The following is a 23971-nucleotide window of genomic DNA, read 5'->3' as shown; positions in this document are numbered from 1 at the left end:
TCATGGTAGCATGGTTTTGTGCATCAGTGCAGCAAATACCAACATTCAGAATATCAGCTCGATATTGTGAGCTGCTACAGAAACTCTGGATCAGAAATCATGATGAGGACAGTAGAATAGGGCTAGACATGGGAATCAGACCACACTGAGAAATCAGAAGCCTGTGTGTGATCAGAGCAGTGCGGGTTCCAGAGCTTTGTCTGAGCAATCTTGGGTGAGAGCTGATGCAGACACTTGGACAGATCAGATTGGGCAGGCAGTTAAGTCCAGTTCAGAAGAAACATTTGATCTAAAGTCAGAGTTCAGAGCAGATGCCACACTAAAGGGCATTTAAACAGTGGCAAAGCTAAGGACATGTTCTGATTGTAATGCAAAAGTCAAGAGCAGATAGTCTTGGAACAATCCAAAAATTAGCAATAGTAGAGATCTACTACCATGCCTGGAGCAAAGAGGTAGTTTACTAGAGCCCAGGTATGAGTAGTGATGGCCTATCCAGTAGGAGCTGGGATTACAGGCACAGAGCAGATATAGCTGCTTCCAGAAGGAGCATGGGGAGAAATAACCTGTCTTCCCCTCACTCCCCCATCTCCTAGTGGTATCTCCCTCCTGTTGGCTGAGACCCGCCCAAAACCAGCTGACAGGTGAACCTGGAAATGTAGCCTGCGAGAGCCTTACTAATAAGATACAGAACAGATAAAGGAAGAGTGAGGACTATATCTTTGGGCAAATAGGCCCAAAGCTGGCAAATACCTATTCATTCTTTCCTTATTCACATCTCTGATTCCCAACTGAATAAAATTGAAATAACCTGGTGGTTATCCATACTTAATCTGGACAGGAGATGGCTTTGGAGGTTGGAAGGGTTCCTCAGGGGCCTCATTAGGTAAAGGTATAGTAAACATTATCCCTTATAACTGCTAATAACAATCTGATTTCCTTAAGTATCTTGTGATTTCTTGGCAAGAAATCTATACCAACTTGGGATTCTTGACACAAGAGTATTTCTCTTATTGAGTTTTCAGTTGAATGTTTCTTTTTATATGTTGATATCACTTTTCAGTTGTTGGTTATCTGGTTGATGAGCAGCCCATAGCTTGTTGAGCCAATGCTGGACAACATGTTCATGGGGGGAACCGGAAGTCAGCCCAACCATCTGCTTTCCATTAAGTCTCTTTAATTGTACTCTTCTGCTGCCAAGTAAGCGAAATACACAAAAAAGGACTTCTATTCTCTTTTTTCTCACTCACATCTTTATTTCTTCCTTTGTTTTCTCCTTCTTAGCCCTTTCTCTTTTTTATCCAACTCTACTGGTTGTCTACAGAGGCTTTGATTATTTGTTAACAGTATTCATTAATTAAATTATTTATTTCTAAATGTAAGAAGAAACTGTAATAACTTGCCCTTTCAATGTTAATTAGTTATAAATTAATTGCAATGACTACCTTCTAATCTTTAACTGTCTGTGTACCAGTTGCTTTGAATTAACAAATTACGATTATCTCTAGCTGTGATTTATTAAAAAAAGAACTATTTGGCTTTGATTATAAATCAATGTGTCCCGACCAAATTTTTATAGCTGAAATGCAGATTATTATTGAACAATCAAAGAATTATGAAGTTGTCATACAAACTAATGAAAAGACTTAATTTATAGCTTTAAGATTTATCTATAAGTATATTGACTATCTGGGGACTTTAAACAAAATTCAAGTGGTTGAAGGTGATAATGGGGAATTTTTCTCATTCCCTACTTCTAATTTTCTTGAATATATTTTTATTTTAAGTGCTAATATTATTTAATTATGAATATCATGTGTTAACTTGCTCTTTTAAACCCACTTAATGAATGAGTTATCTTTTGTCTTATCTTTATTTCCATTGACTTAGCCAGTTGTCTTCTATTGAATTCTCTTGAGTCCATAGTTCCTAAAACAAGGTGGTATGGAGCATGGTATAGGATAGGCTTAGAAATAGGTCCAGTTTTATATATATCAAATACATCTGTATATAAAATTAGGAATAAGGAAAAATATGAGCTACCATAAATATAAATCTGATGCCTTTAATGTTCAAACAGTGGTTATCTACATTTTGGTAATAAATCACTGAATAAATTGTGTATGTACTTACTTCAAATATTTTATAATCGGGTGAGTCTGAGTTTGTATTTTGTTAAACATGAAGCACCTAGAACAGATGATTTAAATGAGTTATAAATTAAAACAGCTCTCTGTGTATATCCCCCATTGAGATGAAAGGGGATTAAAGTCTTTGTAGTTGACATTTTCTCTCAGCAAGTAATAGCAAAAGATTAGAGCATTTCCTCAGTACAGCTTCTGAATAAGAAATCAATCTGAAATTCAGAAAATACTGTTTTTGTTCTCTAATTTTCCCCACAAGATAGAGATGCATGCTTAAAACAGTTTATAGATGTTATTTGTTTGCCTTTAGTGTGCCTGAGAAGGAAGCCAGTTTGTACATGAATTGTAATAGTAACTCTCACACTGTAAAAAAGACCTTTTAAACATTTAAATAAACATAACCTGCAATATGAGTTACTTAAGAACCTTTTGTAGTAATCTGAAAAATTCAGAAAGAAAAATTCTATTTCACAAAAAGAAAGAACAAAAGGAAAAAAGAAAGAGAGAAAGAAAGAAACTCATTTCTCTTAACATTTAATGGGTAAAAAAAATCACCATTGCTATGTCTCTGAGTCTGACCTGGAATTTTACTAGTGAGCTTATTACTAGTTTGCTTCTTGATGGAGAAGCAGATGGGTGCTTTACCTGTTTGCCCTGGCTGGGAATCGAATCTGGGACTTCCACACATTGGGTCAATGCTCTACTGCTGAGCCAACCAGCCAGGGCCGGTACCTGGAACTTTTAATGTTAGTGATTTCATCCCATAGTATGTTGTAGCATTCACTTATGTGTTTTAAATTGCAGAATTAGTCTAAATATTTTCCAAGTGCCCATCACCAGTCTGACATGTAATCTGTGTGCAGATCACAGGTGGCTCTTTGTAGTCAAGAGTTGGGAAGATGAAGAGGTCACCAAGTGCTGTTGTGAGGTGAAACATCAGTATTTTCTTCTCTCCATTCTAAAATTGCCATCATTTAAATTCTATTTTTCAGACTAAATGTTCCTTTGAGCTCTTTTAAATATTATTTTTTTCTACTCACATGGAGTTAATAAACTGGCTGAATCCTGCTCTCAGCTGTTCCCTCCATCTGTCCTGACACAAGGACTCCCTCTTTGAGTCTTATGATTTCTTATTACAGCAGCATCCATCATGCTGTGAAAAATCTTGTGGAACTTCCTGGCAAGCTTAACATGAGAAATAGTTTAATGCCATCTATCTGTCATGGAAGACCCTTTTAGTATGGAGTTGAACTCTAAGTAGGTTTGTGATACTCAGAATGTATATATATTACAAATAAGTAGGAAAAAAACATGATCTACAATGGATGTGAATTTGATGCACTCTAATTATGTGTTTAATTATAGAATGAGCAATTCATATTTTGTAGTTCACATTTGCTTGGTGAAAGTCAAATCAATGTCTCTAATTCCTAATATCTGCTGTTTGTGGAATTCTAAATTCCCATCTGTTCATGCTGATGTATTCTTTCAGCAGCAAAATGTGAGCAATTTCCTAAATTGCCTTCCAGAGAAAATATAACTTAACATTACATTTCCCATACCCAGTGCCTCAGCTGTTAAAGATATCTTTTGAATCACATTGGGATTATTTTGGTGCCATGTATTATGTTGGTGGGAACTTGTCAAAATGTTTGTTGTAGATCGATTCAGCCACCTGCTTTTAGTGGCCCCTCTCCCTACATGACTTATAAGAAGAATATGTACTTTACTCAAATGCTAATTCATTTGTCTCTAATTTTAGAAAAGTATTCTACTGAAAAAATACATTCGTTTTAGTTTCAAATATTGGGATAATCAGAATACATTGAACATTCAAGGTTATGTTTTTAAATTTTTAAATTTATTGTGTTAATATGGATTCAAGTGTTCCACTCAATATAACACCCTCAATTCCCAGCAGCGTGCCCCCCATTACACCCTCTTTGCCCTTTTCCCCTTACTTCTCTCCCTCCCTTCTCTCTGGGATTTTCTGTCCTGTTATCTGTATCTATGTGTTGTGTATAAATAATTTGGATAATCCCTTCACCATCTCTGATCCCATACCCTCATCCCTCTTACCTCTGACAGCTGTCCCTCTGCTCCTCATGACCCCACCTCTGTCTCTATTCCATTTCTCAGTTCACCATATTCATTAGATTCCACATATAAATGAGATAATATATTTGTCTTTCTCTGCCTGGATCATTTCACTTAGCACTATCCCCAGGTCCATCTATACCATCACAAAAAGTAAGATTACCTTCTTTTTCACAGCTGCATAGTATTCCACCATGTTTATGTAACTTAGCTTTTTTTATCCACTCTTCCACTGATGGGCACTTGGACTATTTCCAGATCTTGGCTATTGTAAATAATGATGTAATAAACATGGGGTGCATATCTTCTTTTGTATTAGTGTTTTGGGATTCTTAGGATACACTCTTAAAAATGGGATAGCTGGGTAAAAAACTAGTTTTATTTTTAATTTTTGAGGAAATGCCATACTGTTTTCCACAGTGACTGCACAAGTCTGTATTTCCACCAGCAGTGCAAGAGGGTTCCCTTTACTCCACACTCTCACCAGCACTTGTTGTTGATTTGTTTATGACAGCCATTCTGACTGGTGTGAGGTGGTATCTCATTGGAACATACAAGGTTCTTGAGTGTCTAATCTGGACCAGTTGAATAGCTCATTCTCAGAAGGTAACAAATTTGCTGACTGGTGGAGTCTGTGTTCTGGTGTTTCTTTTCATATTTTACTTTGAGCCTATTAGACAGTGACTACTGTTAATCTTTTGAATAGACCACTGAAGGACAAGTCATTTAAAAAGATGAGGTAGGAACAAGAATTATTTTTCTGGAATATTCTATATCAGATGCTCTCTGAAAGGCTGATTTATAATGTCCTGTTGGGTTTTTCCAAATCTATTATTATTATTTTCTTTTTTCCTAGTTTACCTCTTAGGTATTGTGAGATCCACTTACTTAACTCAAAGGAATAGAAATTTATAAGAATATATTTTATTTACCTAGTATTTTCATCCTGAAAAGAAAAAGATTATCTAATTATGACATATGTTTAGGATACTACAAAGTAGTGTAATTTATATACTGTGGAAAAAAATGGTTTCATCTTCCAGAGCTGCTCCTAAGAGATAACCAAATAAGTCAGTGTTGAAATTTGTAAAGTGTTTTATCAATGAAAAATTAACACAATGCATAGTAAGAGAAAGAGGGGGAAAGAATTAAAGTAGGTCAAGAAAGAGAATTTCTGTTATCTCTGTTATCTTTGAGATTAATAAAGGTCATAAAAATGGCTAATTGCTAAGAAGCCTAATTTATTTGGAAATACGCATTTCTGCCTTGTTTGCCTACCTGCATTGTTGCTATAATCATCAATCCATACTGTTCCCTTTCTACATTTTTTGTCTGTCATAAATGAATCTCCTCTAAACTAGTGTGTATATAATTTCAAGGACAACTCTAAGTCACTATTACACATCCTCCTATCATTATGAGTGTTTTAAATATAACACTTTGTTGATAAAGAAACTGATACTGTTCTGCAGAGGTGGAGATATTTTCTGTGGACCCATGTGTTAATTATTATACTTAAACCTTGTAATTTAAAGGCCACCTTTTTTCTGTTCTCAACAGTAATGTTTATTTGATAGATGGCGCCTGTTTACGTTTCTAAATCTGCTCTGGTTTGCTATTTAAAATATTTTTTTTGCTCTATTTCTACCAGATTCATTTTTAATTGCATGATAGTCCTTTAATAGTAATTTTTTTAATATGTATAATTCCCAAATATACATGGGCCCATCTTACACAATTCAATGTAAAAACTTCTTATTGCATCCATGTGCTGTGTTGAACTCTGTACCAGAGTAAAGATGCACAAATGAGGGAAACATTTCCCTGCCCTTCAGAACTCACAATCTCACGCCTAACTCCCTTATCCTGGGACTCATTGGCTGGGCCTCTGAGGGTTTCTGAAAAACATGCAGAAATTATGTACCTGTAATTACTTATGTGTGTATGTCTTTCTAGGGATATAGTTCCTGGACCTTGTGATATTTTTGGAACTTTTACTGGATATTTTTGGAACTTTTACCACCAAATTTAATTCTCAATATTTTGTAAAGCACTTTTCTGGTAGAACACGTTTTCAGTAATGGGGCTACAAAAATATGGATAATTTACTGTTAGAGTTGACTATTAGGTATAGACAAAACCAAGAGATTTAAAGTTCCTCTTAGAAAAACCTCATCTTATTTCCTTGAGGTAAGTTTTAATTTGCATGTATACAGGTCCTACATTTTTAGCCCTGGCCAGTAAGCTCAGCGGTAGAGCATCGGCCTGGTGTGTGGAAGTTCTGGGTTCGATCCCCAGCCAGGGCACACAGGAGAAGCACCCATCTGCTTCTCTATCCTTCTCCCTCTTTTTTTTCTCTATCTCTTTCTTCCGCTCCTGCAGCCAAGGCTCCATTGAAGCAAAGTTGGCCTGGGCACTAAGGATAGCTCCAGGGCCTCCACCTCCGGCGCTAGAATGGCTCTGGTTACAGCAGAGCAACGCCCCAGATGGACCGAGCATCACCCCCTGGTGGGCATGCCGGGTGAATCCCGGTGGGGTACATGCGAGAGTCTGTCTGCTTCCCCCCACTTCTCACTTCAGAAAAATACAAAAATATAGATAATTAAAAATAATTAAGTAAGTAAATAAATAGAGTTCCTACATTTTTAAAAGAAAGGATATAGGGGGAAGTAACATAAATATAAAGCACTATGCTTTCAATTTTCATTATTATGATTTTAAAATTTTATTGAATATATGTAAGTTTCCTATGTTCCTCTTCAAGTTAAAAATTACATTTCCTCAAGAAAAAGTATTATATTAATAACTAGTGTCTTCTTTTCAGGTAGCTAGCTTCTTTCTTGTGCTATAAAGCTTTCAAGAGTTCATTATAGCTTTTTGGGGGATTGTTCTACAGTAAGTAGCAGATTTCATGAGAATGACAGGTCCAGCTTTCCTCATAGCTTGCTTCCACTTTGTCCTAATTAAGGACTTACTTCCTTTGCATTATCTGTTTTTCTCTGCCATGTTTGTTTCCAAAGATTTTTCTTTCATTGTCCATTTTCTGAGGAATTGGTTATATTACAGATTGCAATATGAAAATGAAACTAACAAATGAACAGCAGAAACACCCAAAATGGCCTAAATTTCTTTACTGTGGCAGGGGGAATCATAGGTTATATTAATCAATCATCTGTTTCAGAAGTCATGCTTAGAGGTGGTTATGCTATCAAAGTTAAGGGGCATATTGATAAGTTTCACATTCTAGAAAAGAGGGGAAAATCATTAGAAAGTATAATCCTTAATGATGCTAAAAATGATTATGTGTGGTCATGTGAAAACAGATAGTTATTAAACCTGTGTGATGTTTATTTCAACTTTTTTTTTTAGCCCCAAATGAAAAATGTAGAGATGACCTCAGCATGTCATCAGAATAGTACTAAAATGAAAAGTCTATAGACTAGAAGTTTGAAGAATCAGAAAAAGGGTAGGCAGGATGCATTCTTACATGCTAAATCAGGGTAGCCTTCAATTTCAGGGAATAAAAAAACAAAAGAAATGTAGAACCATTGCTTAGGCTCTAGGGCATGGGTTATACGTGAGGGGAAGGTAGAATAGACTCAGCCAACCAGGAGTCAGAATATTGAAAAGGTTGCACTTCCTTTTTATCAGCCTATGAACAGTTTATAACCTTCCACATACTTGTGCTATAATGAAATTATTACGTCCCTTTCAATAGCAAAATGAAGTTGCAAGAAAGATAAAAACCACTTTCATAACTTGCTACACATTTAATACGAGACTCATAAGGTCATTTATGTAATATTGATGTACAATATCTTATAAGACAATGGAATATATTGTTTATGAAAAAATGCTTTCCCAGCCCCGGACACGGTCCCCTGGTGGATCCTCGTCAGGGTACATGTGGGAGTATGTTTATCTTCCTTCCTCTCACTTAAGAAAATGCTTTTAATTGATAACAGAAAGAAAGTATCCACAGTTTCTAATTTCAGTGATACTCTAATTCCTGTCTTAATTTACATTTGGAAAGCTGGCTTCGTTCACAATCCTCTGAGAGAAGTGGGGATAAAATAGCCATGCCTCACATACTTTTTCTGAAAGTTTCTTATCTAAGATATTTGTTATTTTGAATTATTTTCAGCAGAAAGCACTTTAGGTGACTTTAATGACATACGCCCCAGAATGCTGTTTTCATAGCACAGCAATTGCTAACCCTTTTATTTTTCTGAAGCTAGCTAGCTCATGTTCCCTGCTCCATTGCCTTGTGACTCCCATTTCATCACAAAGAAAAGTTTATTCCTCTCCAGAATCCTTATCCATACATCCACAGAGCACCTTAAGTAATAAGTAGATCGCCCCAAAGAGGAGGCTTAGCAATTATCTAAGCAAAAAGCCTGGCTTAAAATGAATTAATTTATAATATTGTGGCATATAATCTAGCTTCCTCACACCAAGGGGTTCTAGGCAGTGAAAGAAGACAAAAGGCTCCCGAGCGTGGGGACCCAGGTCACGATCCAGGGAGAGAGTAGAGCACCATAGGAACTACTTTGGGTCCACAACTAGAAGAATCAGACTCAAGACCTCATTCTATGTTGGAAAGGTCCACTTTGGTCATTCCCTATGCATGTGGCCAATGAAAAGTTATTAATTAATATTAATAAAGTCCCAGTTCCTATTATTTAGTAGCTTATGGTATGGTAGTGTTGATAGCTAAATAAAGAAGACATTTTTACCACTCTGGCAAATTCTACAAGAAGGGAAGCACAAGGTACTACAAAAACTAAAGGAATATTATATTACACATCTTTTAGAAGACAGAGAAGGCTTTAAGAGGAAAAAATGTATTAAACGAGACCAAAAGCATGGGCAAGAGTTAGCTAAAGGAAAGGGAGGTGGAAGAGTAGGATCCTCTAGACCAGGGGTCCCCAAACTACGGCCCACAGGCCGCATGCGGCCCCCTGAGGCCATTTATCCGTCCCCCACCACACTTCCAGAAGGGGCACCTCTTTCATTGGTAGTCGGTGAGAGGAGCACAAGATGTGGCGGCGCTGCAAAGCGTGCAGCGGCACTCACGTACAGTACTACTTCCAATGACGCGGGACGCACACTTTACGGCTCCGGCAGCGCGTCATATCACTTGTTACGGCTAGCAGTGACAAATATGGAACCGGACATTGACCATCTCATTAGCCAAAAGCAGGACCATAGTTCCCATTGAAATACTGGTTAGTTTGTTGATTTAAATTTACTTGTTCTTTATTTTAAATATTGTATTTGTTCCCGTTTTGTTTTTTTACTTTAAAATAAGATATGCACACTGCACATAGGGATTTGTTCATAGTTTTTTTTTTATAGTCCAGCCCTCTGACGGTCTGAGGGACAGTGAACTGGCCCCCTGTGTAAAAAGTTTGGGGACCCCCTGCTCTAGACAAAAGAAGCAGCCTGTTCAAAGACCAAGAGAGAAGCGAAACCTTCTTGCAGTTTACCTGAGGAAAGTTGGGGTAATTCAGTGTGACCAAGAAACAAAGTGTGAGATCATGTCAGAAAGCACCTGTAAGGCATCCCCAGTGAGCACCCATGTTGAAGGGAGGGGAAATAAATGTAGGAATATTCATCAGAGATGTGTGTTTTAGGTAGACCATTCTTTCTAACTGGTTGATGATGAATATTAGCAGAAACACCAGTTAGGAAACTAGTGAAGTGATTAGAATAAGAGATGATGTTAAAATAAATTTCAATGGCAATGGATATGAAAAAAGGAACAGCTTAAGAGCTCTTTTTGATGGTATAATTGTCACAACTAATCCTCACCAGGAAGACACCTTACAATGTTTGCAGAGATAAGATATGATATGCAAAAGTGCTCAGTAAATTGAAAACATGAACTGTCACTAGATAAGGACTTTTTTGCTTATCGGTATAATTGAAATAATTTAAATCTAACAGTTTTAACTTACTTATGACATAAGGACAATGAAAATGTCATTTACTTCTATCATATTAACAAAAAGCTTAATTGGAATAACTTTCTTTTTAAATTAATCCTTAAACTATTTCATTACTGATTTGAAAGGTGGTGTGCTCTGTTCTAAAAAACATTCACTTATGAAATGTGTCAATTAAATGGAAAACTGGGGGCAAGTTCTCTATGACTGTGTTTGTAAAGAGGAAACTTGTGATTGTCAACTTTTTGTCTTCCACAACATACAGGGGAAATGGTCATAAACTTATTATGGTCAGCAACTCCTCAACACTCATTAAGGCAATGATTCTTGATGGGATGTGTGGGGTATGCCAGATTCATGTGGACAAATTACTAACTGGAAATAATTCTTCACCGTCAGGTGATTCTGTTCCTCTCCCAGTTAGCCTCCGTCTCCCGGTACCTTGTCCCCACCACACATACCTTAGAAGTTATTGCTCCAGGAGCAACTTGAGGATACAGGTTTGGTTTCACTCATTTTCATCATCTATATCAGTGGTCCTCAATTTTTTTGGGGCCATGAACTGGTTTAATGTCAGAAAATATTTTCACGGACCGGCCTTTAGGGTGGGACGGATAAATGCACAAAATAAAATTACGCGACCGGTGTAAAAACTGTGGTATTTTAAAATATATTTGTCGAACTTACGAGACAAGCTTCAGGACTGAGTCTTAGAATGTAACAGAGGGAATCTGGTCATTTTTAAAAAATAAAACATCGTTCAGACTTAAATATAAATAAAATGGAAATAATGTAAGTTATTTATTCTTTCTTTGCGGACCTGTACCAAATGGCCCATGGACCGGTACCAGTCTGCAGCCCGGGGGTTGGGGACCACTGATCTATATAACTGTATATTACTAGCACACAGTAGGTTCTCAAAATAATTAATTTAATTAGTAAAATGTTTTAATCACTTTCATATTGTCTATTTTATCTAACCTTCCTACCCATATTTCTGGTCAGCATTACTCCAGCTGAAAAAATGCCCACCTTCACCTCCAAGTAAAATTATTCACATTTTATAGAGTTTTAAAATTACTTTTACATAATCACACAGTTGAAAACCAAGATTCAAAGCCAATGCTTATTTCATTATGTCCCAAAATCTTTTAAGATATTTTATTTTTGACCTGTGGTGGCACAGTGGATTAAGCATCGACCTGGAAATGCTGAGGTTGCCGGTTCAAAACCCTGGGCTTGCCTGGTCAAGGCATATATGGGAGTTGATGCTTCCAGCTCCTCCCCCCTTCTCTCTCTCTGTCTCTCCTCTCTCTCTCTCCTCTCTCTCTCTCTCTCTCTGTCTCTCCCTCTCCTCTCTAAAAAAAAAAGAATAAATAAAAAAAAATTTAAAAGATATTTTATTTTTTCTTCTCAGAAAGTCTTTTAATAATTTATGCACCAACAACATATAGAGTAAAAATGAATTTACAATAATTATGTTTGCCACTTTTTACCTGATAAACCTCTTGTGCATAAAAGATATTTATCATGAATATTTTCTTATGTAATTTTCCAGGTGTACTGAACCCACGCAGATGGAAGGGACAGTAGTTACTTACTTAGCAGAGCTCTTTATACCTGGTTGAAAATTTCATTAATCCAGGGCTTTTATGTCATGTTCTAAAGTTTTTCAGAGATATAAGTGCTAGTAGAAAAAAAAAAGATTTCTAATTTAAAACATTGTGTATTTTTAAATTAATAAAGGTATTTTGGAGTTGAAAAAGTATTAAAATTTAAGTTTAAATCCATTTGTATTTCTATAATGGCAGTTGAGTATAGGCAAATCAGTATTTCTTAATGTTTCCAATTCCGTCACTCTTGTTTCTGTGTTCACTGTGGATTCCTATCATGGAGCTACTTATTTATGCTAACTAGATCAGTGTGCTTGTCTCTGGTTAATGTCTCCAAGCTCTTTTGTTACTGAGTCACATCACTGATATAGGAGCGCTGACGTCATTTTCCCTTGCTTGTTTTGCCTCTGTTCCGTGACTGTCCGGCAGAGATACAAATGACCTGTGGCCTTAATAGGCTGACTCAGCTATATTTTGTTTGATGTGTTGTTTTTTTTCACCCAAAATGTTTTTCAAGCTTCTGTATAGCTTATTTTTGTTCTATAAGGTTATCACTGAGGCTAATGTGGCCTTTGCCTGTGGAAAATCTTGCAATAAAAGCTGTTGCTTCTGAGAATTTTAAGTTAACATATTTTCTTTAGAACCTTCTTCATGACATTATCATATCACACATTATGTTGGATTTATCCATTTTTATGTTTATCTTCCCCAGGTTTACTGCCCTAAAGTTCCTTGGGAACAGAAATTCAGCTTTGCCTGCTGAGTGGCTGATGCATATTGTATGATGAGCAAATGCCATTCAAATTTAATTAAGCTGTACTGTGCTGAGCACTTCTCTAGTGTTAATAAACCCTTTCTCATATCCAATCTTATTTAAGCCTCAGAAAAGCCCTAACTAGTGATGATTATCTTCAAACAATGTTACTGACGTTACTATCTAAATATATCCTCATTCAAACTATTCTGCACAAATTGTCTCTACCCTGGACCATGTAAGAGTCTCTGTCTTGTCTCTCAGCTCCATTCCTGTCCCCTGTGGTCTAGTCTCCAGAGTGCCAAGAGGTTTCCTTTTAAAACATGAAACAGGGTACATATTCTTCTGCTAATACTCTCCAGTGATTTCTTCTCCTATTCACAATGAAACTCAAACTACTCACCATGGCTTATATGACTTTGCTCAGTATTGTTTCAAAGTTTATTAGAACTCATAATAAAAAAGAGTCTTACAGCCTGACCAGGCAGTAGTGCAGTGGATAGAGCACCAGCCTGGGACACAGAGGCCCCAAGTTCAAAACCCTGAGGTCGCCAGCTTTAGTGTGTGCTCACCAGCTTGAGCATGAGTCTCTGGCTTGAGCATGGAATCATAGAGAGGACCTAATGGTCACTGGCTAGGGCCCAAAGATCACTCACTGGCTTGAAGCCCAAGGTCGCTAGCTTGAGCTCAAGTTTGCTGGCTTGAGCAAAGTGTCCCTGGCTCAGCTGGAGAACCCCCCTCCCCCCAGGGTCAAAGCACATATGAGAAAGCAATCAATGAGCAACTAAGGTGCCACAACAAAGAATTGATGCTTCTCATCTCTCTCCCTTCCTATCTGTCTGTCTCTATCTGTCCCTCTCTCTGTTTCTCTTGCTAAAAAAAAAGTGTCTTACTTTGTGACCCAACACACACACACACTCACTCACACTCCCTAACATATACACACACTAAGAAAAACCTTCATACTCTGATATATTTTCAGTCTACTTTCCTTGGTTCCTTTAAAAGGTGCTAGTTATGACCCACCAATTTGTTTCATGACTGCAGTTTAGAAAACATTGCTTGAATTGATCATTTTCTGTACTTCATTTTTCTACACGGCTCCATTTACTGTCTGCCTTGCAGTTCACTAACCATGCCAAGCAAGCCCTGCAATCAGGGTCTTTGTTTCTTCTACCTGGAACAGTCTTCCTCCAGATAGTCACATGGCTCCCTCCATTGATTCATTCAAATCTTTGCTTAAATATTATCTTCTTGACCCTGGCTGGTGGTTCAGTGGATAGAATGTTGGACTGGTGAATGGATGTCCTGGGTTAGATTTCGGTCAGGGAACACAAAGGAAGCAAGCATCTGCTTCTTCTCCCATCCCTCTCCCTATTCTCTCCCTCTTCCCCTCTTGCAGCCAGTGGCTCAACTGGTTTCAGCATCAGCCCCAGGCACCGAAAGGATAGCTCAGCTGGTCTAAACACATCAGCCCCAGGCACTAAAAATAGCTCAGTACTTCAGCATTGGCCATAGATGAGGTTGCCAGGTGGATCCAGGTCGGGGCGCATGCAGGAGTCTGCTTCACTATCTTCCCTCCTCTCACCTAAAAAAAAGATGTTATCTTCTCAAAGAAGTCTTGTAAATGTCTGTTATGTACTAGGTACAGTGTAAGACTTTGGTGAACAAAGATCCAATCTTCATCCTCAAGATTTTGTTCCCATATTCTACTAGAAGTAAAAGAAATAAATGTTGAGAGATAATAACCCAAATTTTAAGCTTATTGAAGCACATGGAACAAACTCAACTCAATAGCATGAGTTAAAGAAGGCTCCTTGGTGGTCCTAATGTCTAAATGAAGAAAAACAGGCAGAACAAAGGGTGGTACAATCCCAGGATCAAGAGAGGGTTGGGAGAACTTCAGCTCTTTGGGGGTGAGTGACTCAGTGGAGAAAGGTGAGAAATGATTTAGTCTAGGAAGCAGGTAAGGAAAGAGTCTTTAAACATTGTGGTGGAGCATGCACTCTGTCCTAAGGGTGAATGGTAGCCTTTAAAACCTAGCAAGCAGAAGAATTGCATTATCAGATGCAAACTTCTAAAAGGTTACTGCCTACAATACCGGCCGGAAATAAGGAAAAGGAAGATGGAGAGCAGGGGATTAAATCTATAGTAACGTAGTTTAGAACTGATGATGACCTGTGAGTAGACATGGGCAAAAGATTAAAGAGATATTCCAAAGCTAACAATCAATGTCAATTATAAATGATTAGATGGTTGGCTTAGTATGGTAGAATTCAAAGATGACTTACAGCATACAGTAGTTGGCTAAAAATAAGTATTGAATGAATGAAAAAAAGATTTAAGACTTGGCCACTGGGTGATTGGTGGTACAATTATTCAACCTTTTCAATTAAAGAACCATAGAAAAATTTAATTCCAAGAAAAAGCCTATAGATTTTCCATTTTCAAGACTTGATTAAATTTTTGATAGTATAAAGATAATAAATTTGTGACCTAACATCTGAGAAAGCTATAGAACAGAATGAAAAATAGAGGAAACTGAATTTAACTTCCTTACCAAGCCACTAAATCATCATTTAATTAAGTTTTCTAATTCCATTTAGTTCACATTATAATTAAAATTTGCAATACTAACCTTCAAAGGTTTCTTTGGAAACAGTGCTATGATGTCTCCAAACAACATCAGTGTGTTTGACATATAACAAATTATAATACAATGCCTTAACATTACAAGTTCTCAAGAGGGGTTTGTTGAATTACCTGGAGTAATATTTGTCATACATTTACAACTACTTGCTTCTTAAATAAAGCACTACGTGAAATCCATCTAGATAATTAAGACTGACTGCAAACTAAAGGACTTGCCCAATGTCCCTTGTTTTACTAGTGCCAGAGTCAAGGGTGCTCTGAGTCCTGTGATCTTCCCATTGTTCCCGTCAGGAAATCTGTGACTTTATTCAATAGGCTCAGAGATTCTCCTGGCTCACTTTGGCCAAAAACTGAATTTTATTATAAGATAATAAAATGTCTACTTTGATTAGGGTTAACAAATTTCTTTTCCTGTTCTTTAAAACCATAGTGTACGATGATTTTGTCCACACATCATTTTATTTTCCCAAGAAATAGATATCATTGAAGACTGAGAGAAAATAAATTTCTTCTTCTTGTATCTATACAAATAAAGTATACTTAAGCAAATGACAAAACGTGCCTTGATTACTGAATAAATAAGTTAAGACAGAGGTCTTAATCTTGGTTGCATGTTAAAATTACCTGGGGACATTTAAATATCATGATGCCCAGATCTCACTACAGATCAATTAAATAAAAAATCTCTGAGGGCATCAGCATTTTTAAACCTCCCAGATGATATTATTGTGAAACAACAATTGAGATCCCCTGGGTGAGAGCAATTTGGTGAAAATGATAAACTCAGACTCAAGCATTTTTTACTTAATGTTTGCTTTTGCCAACCACAAGGTGGCAGCATCACAATAGAGTGCATGCACAAATTGGCCCATCTATTTGGGTGGACAGGTAAATCCATCTCAGTAATAGTAATTAGAAACATTTTGAGAGTTCCTCTAGCTAGAGACAGCTTTGACTTTTATGTTTGCTGTTCTCTGTTGCTTTTTTAAACTAGGAAAACTTTTAGATATATTTATTTCAAGAGCTTAATTGAGCCAAATCCTTGGGAGTCATTCCATACTCCTCCTCAAATCCCTACATACCCATCTTGTCAAAGCTTATCAGTTCTTCACCAACCCCCCACAACATGTGTCTCAGAGAGGTTCAGTCTCATAGTGCTTTATTTCTTGCCTTCCACTTACTCTTTAACAGAGCCCAGCTGGACTTCTGCATTAAAACACTTCTTGTTAAGGTCACTAACTCTGTTGTGCCATTCATGCATCCCTATCTGTCCTCCTTCCCTCCCTTACTGGAGGCCCTGAAAGCACTTCTTCAAATGGGCACTTGCACTTGAATGCTCTTCTCAGGCCCTGCTTGGGGACCCGATGGATGACGACTTGAGAATGAAGAATTAATAAGATTAGTTTCCAGAGACTAATTCCCCCATTATGAAGTACCTTTAACTTTTAAAAGCAGTCACTTCATCTGTAATATTAGATTGTTTAATTTTTATGCAAGAGCACCGACATAGTTCCTAACACTTGTCTAAGAAAATTTTAAAAATTAACTGATACTGCATTACAAGCTGCTATGGGTCTACTTGTAGAAGAGCATGAAATTCTTAGTAATTAGAAATCTCATTACTGTTCACTGCATAATAAACTCATGAACTATGTAACTCTGGAGAAGAATTGTATTTTAGGCAATTATTTTGGTAATTGTGCATATTGCTATATACTTTATTAATTTGTCAGGTTGTTGTTAGGTTTGTTAATTAAATATTGAACACTTTTGTGGATAATAAACTGTTCTTGGTGCTACAGACAATATAAAGTTTTAGAAAAAAAAACAGGCCATACTAAATGGTCATTAGCCCAAACTAACTAAATAAAAGTAAATAAAAGTACATATCATTTAGTATGATATAAAAATTATCCTATCTAAATATTTATTTTCTAATCACAAGCCAACCTTCAGAAAGTTCTATTCATCAAAAAAATTTAAATACATTTGGAAAATTTATTCTATATAAAATAAAAATTTTCACATTTAATTTATTATTGTTGTTATTATTATTATTATTATTATTATTATTTTAGTGAGAGGAGGGAAGGCAGAGACAGACTCCTGCATGCGCCCTGACCAGGATTCACCTGGCAAGCCCACTAGGGGGCAGTGCTCTACCCATTCGGGGCCCTTGCTCTGTTGCGACCAGAGCCATTTTTTAATGCTTGAAATGAGGCCATGGAGCCATCCTCAATGCCTGGAGCCAACTTGCTCTAATTGAGCCATGGATGCAAGAAGGGAGGAGAAAAGAGAGAGAGGGAGAAAGCAAGAAACAAGAGGAGGAGGGGTGGAAAAGCAGATGGGTGCTTCTCCTGTGTGCCCTGACCGGAAATTGAACCTAGGATATCCACACACCAGGCCAATGCTCTACCACTGAGCCAACTGACCAGGGCCGCACATTTTCTTAAATGGACTTTCTGATTTAATTTTTTATTGTACTTTCACTCATTTCAATCAAAGCATCAAACTGCAAAGGTTAAAAAAGAAGATAAAAAAGCTCGTTATCCATCATTTTCTCTGGTCCGCCTTCTGAGTTAATAGAGAATGCACATACTGAAAAACAAGGCCATTTAAAGCTCTCATTGGCATCTTCAATAGGGCAGCAGACACAGAAAGAGTGGAACAAAACCATACTGCATGCTTAATTAGGATAAAAGAAGCGGAAAGCAAGCATCAGCAACTTGATGATTGTCATACAGTTCAGAACATGACTGATACAAAAAAAAAATGTTAATTCCGGACTCAAAGATGATAAAAGGAAGAACTTCATAGAACTTGGATTTCTCATATCTGGTTCTCATCTATTTTCAGATTCACGTGGATAGAGTTCATGATATTGTCCAAGATATTTTGGCAAAACGCGCTGAGGAAGATAAATATTGACTACTTGGGTAATAGTTGCCAGATCTAGCTACATATATAGACAGAAAATTGGAACAGAAATTAGAGTGGCATCCTCAAATTTATCACTAATTTAAATCTTTTCTAAGTGTTGTATTGTTCAGTTTAATATTTCTTCAACCTACAAAAACTTAGTTATTCTATCTTTCTTCATAAGAGATCAGACATTTTGTTCCTAACTCTGCCGCTAACTAACTCTATGACCATTGACAAATCACTAATGCTTTCTGAGTTTTATATTCATATTTGTAAACTGAACAAAGGGTACAGCTGTAATTGTTGATACCCTAGTTGTAGGAAAGAGTTGTAATTCAGGTGTTTTCTTTATCCTCTAATTGCCATATTCCAGAGATCTCTAATATGCCATATCAGAACATTGCAATATAAGGTACTCACATGATTACCCTCTCAACATTTATGAGGGTGAAGGGGTGGAGGGCTGTTAAAACTATAATGACAACAATAACAAACTGGAGCTATGTGGGGCACATTGAGACATAGTCACCCTCTTTTTTATATTCAATTCTTCTTTTATAAAGATATTTATTTTAAATATAGTTTCATTATCCCTTATTTTAGATTCATCCCAAGTACCATTTTCTTTGATTATTCATTAACTTGAGTTTTAATTAAAGTTTCATAATTAATTTCATCATGTGACTTGAAGATATTATAAGAAGAATTTCTTTGGGTCTTACTTTCCTGATCTGAGGGTTATTAGGGCATATATGAAGAGCCTAGCTTATAGAACCTTTTAAAAAAAAAAGTGACTTCTCTTAATTAGAGAGAGAACAGCATTATCCATTTATCAAGCTCTCAAAGGCTGTTGGGAGAGCAGATGTGAGAGCATTATAACTGCCTTTTTCCCCCCTTTTCAGTGTCATGATCTGTTCAGCAGTTCCCTTCTGTTTTATTGTACAAAATATCCATATTGGTGATGAGGACATTTCTTCTATATTGTTTCAATTTTTTAAGTGCTACCTCATATTAATGTACTCCACTAGGGATCTATGTGAATCTTTCTAGGTATGGTAGCAGTATTGTGTTTTGGAAAACTTCACAGGGTTTAAAGGCATGGCTTATGGCACTTTGAAAGACAAAATTTGTTCCACTTTCAAGAAACTACCAATTACTTTCTCTTTCTGAAACACGGTTATCAACTTGACTTCCATAACATTGTATTATCTTCATTGTCCATGTACATCTCTCTAAATGATCCTTTCCTCTTTTCGTCCTCTTCCTCCTTCATCTCCTCCTCCTCCTTCTTCTTCTTGGACTTATATTCCTCTGGTAACCTTTTAGCTTTTGATATCTGGCAAGGTCCATTTTGGCCCTTTGCTCTTTTACCTGCATTCCCTCCATAAATGACCTCATCCACGATCATGATTTCAACAAACACCTCTTGCTCATAGTCTCAAATCTGTGCATCTCTAGCCAACAACATTTCTGTTTAATAAGGCGGGGAAAGGAACAAGTGAGAGTCGAACACTAGCTTTTCTTTGCAGATGGATGCAGGGAGGGTAATGAGCCATGGCATAGTAACAATTGTTGTCTTAGCACATGTATATATGTGTTTGAATATGACATTACTCTTTGGTGTACTAGTCAATTACTCTTTTATATTGTTTTGTAGATGACATCTTTATGTGAATATTCCCTTCCACTGCAAGTAATTGCATCACCTTATAAAAAAGAAAAGAAAAGACAAACCAAAACCAAAAACCTTGACTATGGAGCCCTTCTAGTCATCCCTATAATGCTAGAGTTTTTAAAACAGCCCTTTTGATTTATTGAAAGGGAAAAACTTGGACTCAGTACATTACTTTCTTTCTCTGTGGTTTGTTTGTGGTTAGGGTTTCTGTACTTTGGACTTTATACATCAGCAACAGCTGGATGCTGAAGCTCCAAAGAAAACTTCTCTCAAAATAGTTTTGTTGCAAAAAGAAAATGGCATTCATGAACTTTGGCAGGAACTGTACTTGAGCCATGTTCAGTTTTGAAACTTGAATGGAAAAATTTACTGCATGAAAAAGCCAGCCTCACAGGATCTTGAGCTGGTCTCACTGTTACAAGAAGAAAGTGGTGCCGATGATGCACAGAACCCTGGGGACGTCTGAGAGCATGTGCATGTTGTATCCAGCAGGGGGCCTGCATTAGGCTCACGTAGGTGACAACCTTGCCACAGCTTTACGTATGCTCAGGAAGAGGTAAAGCAGGAAACCTGCCACTTGGCACTGTGTCTCCCTCCTTCCCTCCCTCCCTCCCTCCCTTCCTTCCTTCCTTCCTTCCTTCCTTCCTTCCTTCCTTCCTTCCTTCCTTCCTTCCTTCCCTCCCTCCCTGCCTCCCTTCCCTTCCTTCCTTCCTTCCTCCCTCCCTCCCTCCCTCCCTCCCTCCCTTTCTTCCTTCCCTTCCTCCCTCCCTCCCTTCCTTCCTTCCCTTCCTTCCCTCCATCCCTCCCTTCCTTCCCTCCCTGCCTCCCTCCCTCCCTTTCTTCCTTCCCTTCCTTCCCTCCCTCCCTTCCTTCCTTCCCTCCCTCCATCCCTCCCTTCCTTCCCTCCCTTCCTCCCTCCCTCCCTCCCTTCCTTCCCTCCCTTCCTCCCTCCCTTCCTTCCTTCCTTCCCTCCCTCCATCCCTCCCTTCTTTCCCTCCCTTCCTCCCTCCCTCCCTTCCTTCCCTCCCTTCCTCCCTCCCTCCCTTCCTTCCTATCCTCCCTCCCTCCCTTCCTCCTTCCCTCCCTCCCTCCATCTCTCTTTCTTCCCTCTTTCTTTCTTTCTTTCTTTCTTTCTTTCTTTCTTTCTTTCTTTCTTTCTTTCTTTCTTTCTTTCTTTCTTTCTTTCTTCTTTCCTCTTCCTCCCTCCTTCTCTCTCTCTCTCTCTCTTTCTTTCTTTCTTTCTTTCTTTCTTCCTTTTTTTTAGATAGGCAAGGAAAAGGGAGAGAGACACAGGAACATCATCTGTTCCTCTGTGTACCCTGCCCGGGAAATCCTACCAGCAACCTCTGTGCTCTGGGAGGATGCTCCAACCAAGTGAGCTATCCGGCCAGGGAACAGCACAGCGTCTCTACATATCCTGAGTTTGGCTTTGTGTTAGCATACTTAGATGACAGTTTCAGAGAGTTTTCAAAAATAACTTTGTTTTACTGATTAAATCATAACATTCCTATAATTTGAGAGTCGTTTATAATTAGAGGTGGAAGGTCTGGCCTTAGTTGGATGCCCAGGACGGTGCCTGATTATCTTAGTCCTTTTAGCTTTATACCGTCAGCATTTCTGTGTTCTTAGCAATGTCGTGGAATAGGGGAGGGCCTCAGCTTGTTAGCCCTTTCAGTAGAGGCTACTCAGCTGACCATATCTGAATCACAGTAGCTGGGTTAATGCTCACTGTTGTTAAAGAAATGTCTGATCTTATTAGTAATTAATTCTCAGTTGCCCCAAACAACTGGTCAAAGTCTTTTATTTTCATATCCAGCTGCTTCTGTCATGTGTGAGGCACGCCGTGACTAGGATGTGTCTGTCACGATTCAGGTTAGCAGAGATTTTGAATGGTGTTTGCTCATGGTCCACAGAGCCTCCCACAGAAGCCAGAAGCTATCTCTGAAAATCCTGTGCAAAGCCTTTCTACAACAGCTGTTTTGGAGGGATGTGTGTCTTAATCAGCTTGAGTTACTTTATTGAGCAACTCTTAGTTTCTTACAGAAACTATTGCTTTAGGAGTGTTAGACGGGATGAATTTTAGAGTCCCCTGTCTCATGGCATCTGACAGTCTATTGTCAGCTGGTGCAGCTCCTCAGCCCATTTTTTTTATCTCATAGAGATTTTTTTTTCTTTCCATGTCACTTGGCCTGAGCTGGAACTATGCTAGGTCACTATGATAGATCTCCCCAGGTCTGACCATCAAAAGAAGAGATCAGGGATCTATCTGAGATCCTCCTTTCTGGAAGGTTCCTAGGTTTATGAAAATCTCTCCTTTCCCAACTTTGAACTTCTCATAGGAGGAAGAATGCCGAATCCCTAAGTCAGAGAGAAGGCCCTGTCACATCAATTCTCCCAAAAAGGCTAGCCAAGGTTCCAGGTGACCCACCTCTATAGACAACTGGTAGCTTCTTCTGCCTGGGGAGGGAGATATCTGAAATCATTTAAATATAAGACACTCAGTTATACATAAAGGTGTTTTGTTATGCTTCATGAGAAATTAAAGATTGATTTGATTTAAATATTATTTTATATTGGAGACTAGTACTATAGTCTACTGAGAGGTATTAATGATGCTTTTTCAGGAGGATCATAAAATAGAAAAAATATTATTAGTCTGGGACAGTTTTAGTATGGTTCTGTTACAGGTCAAGTGAATGGATAACATGGCAGCTCCTGACTTCTTGTAGTCAAACGCCCTGCTTGTTATTTAAAGATTAGCTATTATATAATTTTTTGAACTGGTGTTCTGAATCAGAACGTTTAGGGACATGAGTATACACAATCTGAATTTTGCTGCCTTATTTAGTCAGCAGTACATATTGGCATATCAATAAATTCTTCATAAATTTGTGGGAAAATTTTAATCTCTGCACCCATATAATTACTGCTTATTTTATATGAGAACCTGATCACCACCAAAATCAATGGGTGGCAAAGTACTGTCATGTGTTCTAATACTGTAGTCATGGGTACATCATAACGGGGTTTATTGTTTATTTTTATTCTGCAGCCTCCACCTCAAATATATGACAAACAGTTGGATGAAAGAGAACACACCATTGAAGAATGGAAAGGTGACTCTACTATTCCAATAAAGCATTCGTTTTACTTATTGAAATTCAGAAAGTATTCTCAAGGCTTTTCCTTTTAAAACAATTTAGTAAGAGATGAGTTTCTAATTGCTATCCACTTAGACCATTTTCAAAGCCCCTACAATGTAATGTCTTTTCATACTAATAGTACTTTTGCTTTTACTCAAGAATAAAAGGAATTAATTACTGACATTTGAAAAAAATTTAAATGCTATTTTCAAAGTATTTGTCATGGTAAATAGCAAACTGCAATTTAAAATTTTACAATAAAACATTTTATGTTTGTACATAAAATTATCATGTAAAATGGGTAAAATAATGACAGATAATTTTAGACATTGGAAAATAAAAGCTAATATTTGAATTTATTTACTTGATATATAGCACTTTAGAATTTAGATAGAAAATTTGTGTATCTAAGTTAGCTATTTATTATTTTAGTAAGAATGAATGAATACATTAATTCACTTTATCCCAGCAAAACTCTTTCAGACACAGTTTGCATGATCGACATTATACTCAGGGAGAAGCAAAGCAGAAACTAAAAGAATACTTAAACTAAAATAAATAATTATAGAGTAGAATAAATATGAGAAAACCAAATGCAGCTCAAATGATTAGGTCAAAATGAGGAGGAACGTAAAGGAAAGACCTGGATGGAAGAAATGTTTATGCTACATCGAATAAATTAATAATTGTAAGTTGGGAATAGAAAAGGGAACAGAGGAAAATACTAGGATGAGGACATAGAGGAAAACAAAAGGTAGAAATGATCAAAAAGTGTTAAAAAGATAATAAGGAGATTTCACTGGACAAGGGGTCATGTTGGTAAATATAAAAAAATGAGCAAATATAAACAGTGAACCAGGTAAAAAAAGAAAAGACATTAAATGATAAACGGAATAGACTCAAATTGATTTAAATGAGGACCAGGAGGCACCCTCAGGTGTTTGTGGTAAGTGGATAAGCTACAGGATATCACTTGAGGAAGATGGACATGGACTAAAATGTGAGAACAAAATACCTGTAAGAGAT

The 23971-nt window shown here is 37.4% G+C and overlaps 1 protein-coding gene across 5 annotated transcripts in view; it reads left to right on the top strand.

Annotated features, from left to right (window-relative positions):
• Positions 1–23971, top strand: part of MAPK10 (mitogen-activated protein kinase 10) — a 335359-nt gene that overhangs the window by 292801 nt on the left and 18587 nt on the right. For all 5 annotated transcript variants that reach the window (XM_066384871.1, XM_066384870.1, XM_066384869.1 and 2 more), the window contains one exon: positions 22855–22918. In XM_066384871.1, coding sequence (XP_066240968.1) covers positions 22855–22918 — 64 coding nt within the window. The remainder of the gene's footprint in view (positions 1–22854; positions 22919–23971) is intronic.

The sequence above is a fragment of the Saccopteryx leptura genome, chromosome 5 (assembly GCF_036850995.1).
Source record: "Saccopteryx leptura isolate mSacLep1 chromosome 5, mSacLep1_pri_phased_curated, whole genome shotgun sequence".
NCBI classification, from domain to species: Eukaryota; Metazoa; Chordata; class Mammalia; order Chiroptera; family Emballonuridae; genus Saccopteryx; species Saccopteryx leptura.
Note: the sequence above shows the minus strand (reverse complement) of the source record. Positions and strands in the feature narration are given on the sequence as shown.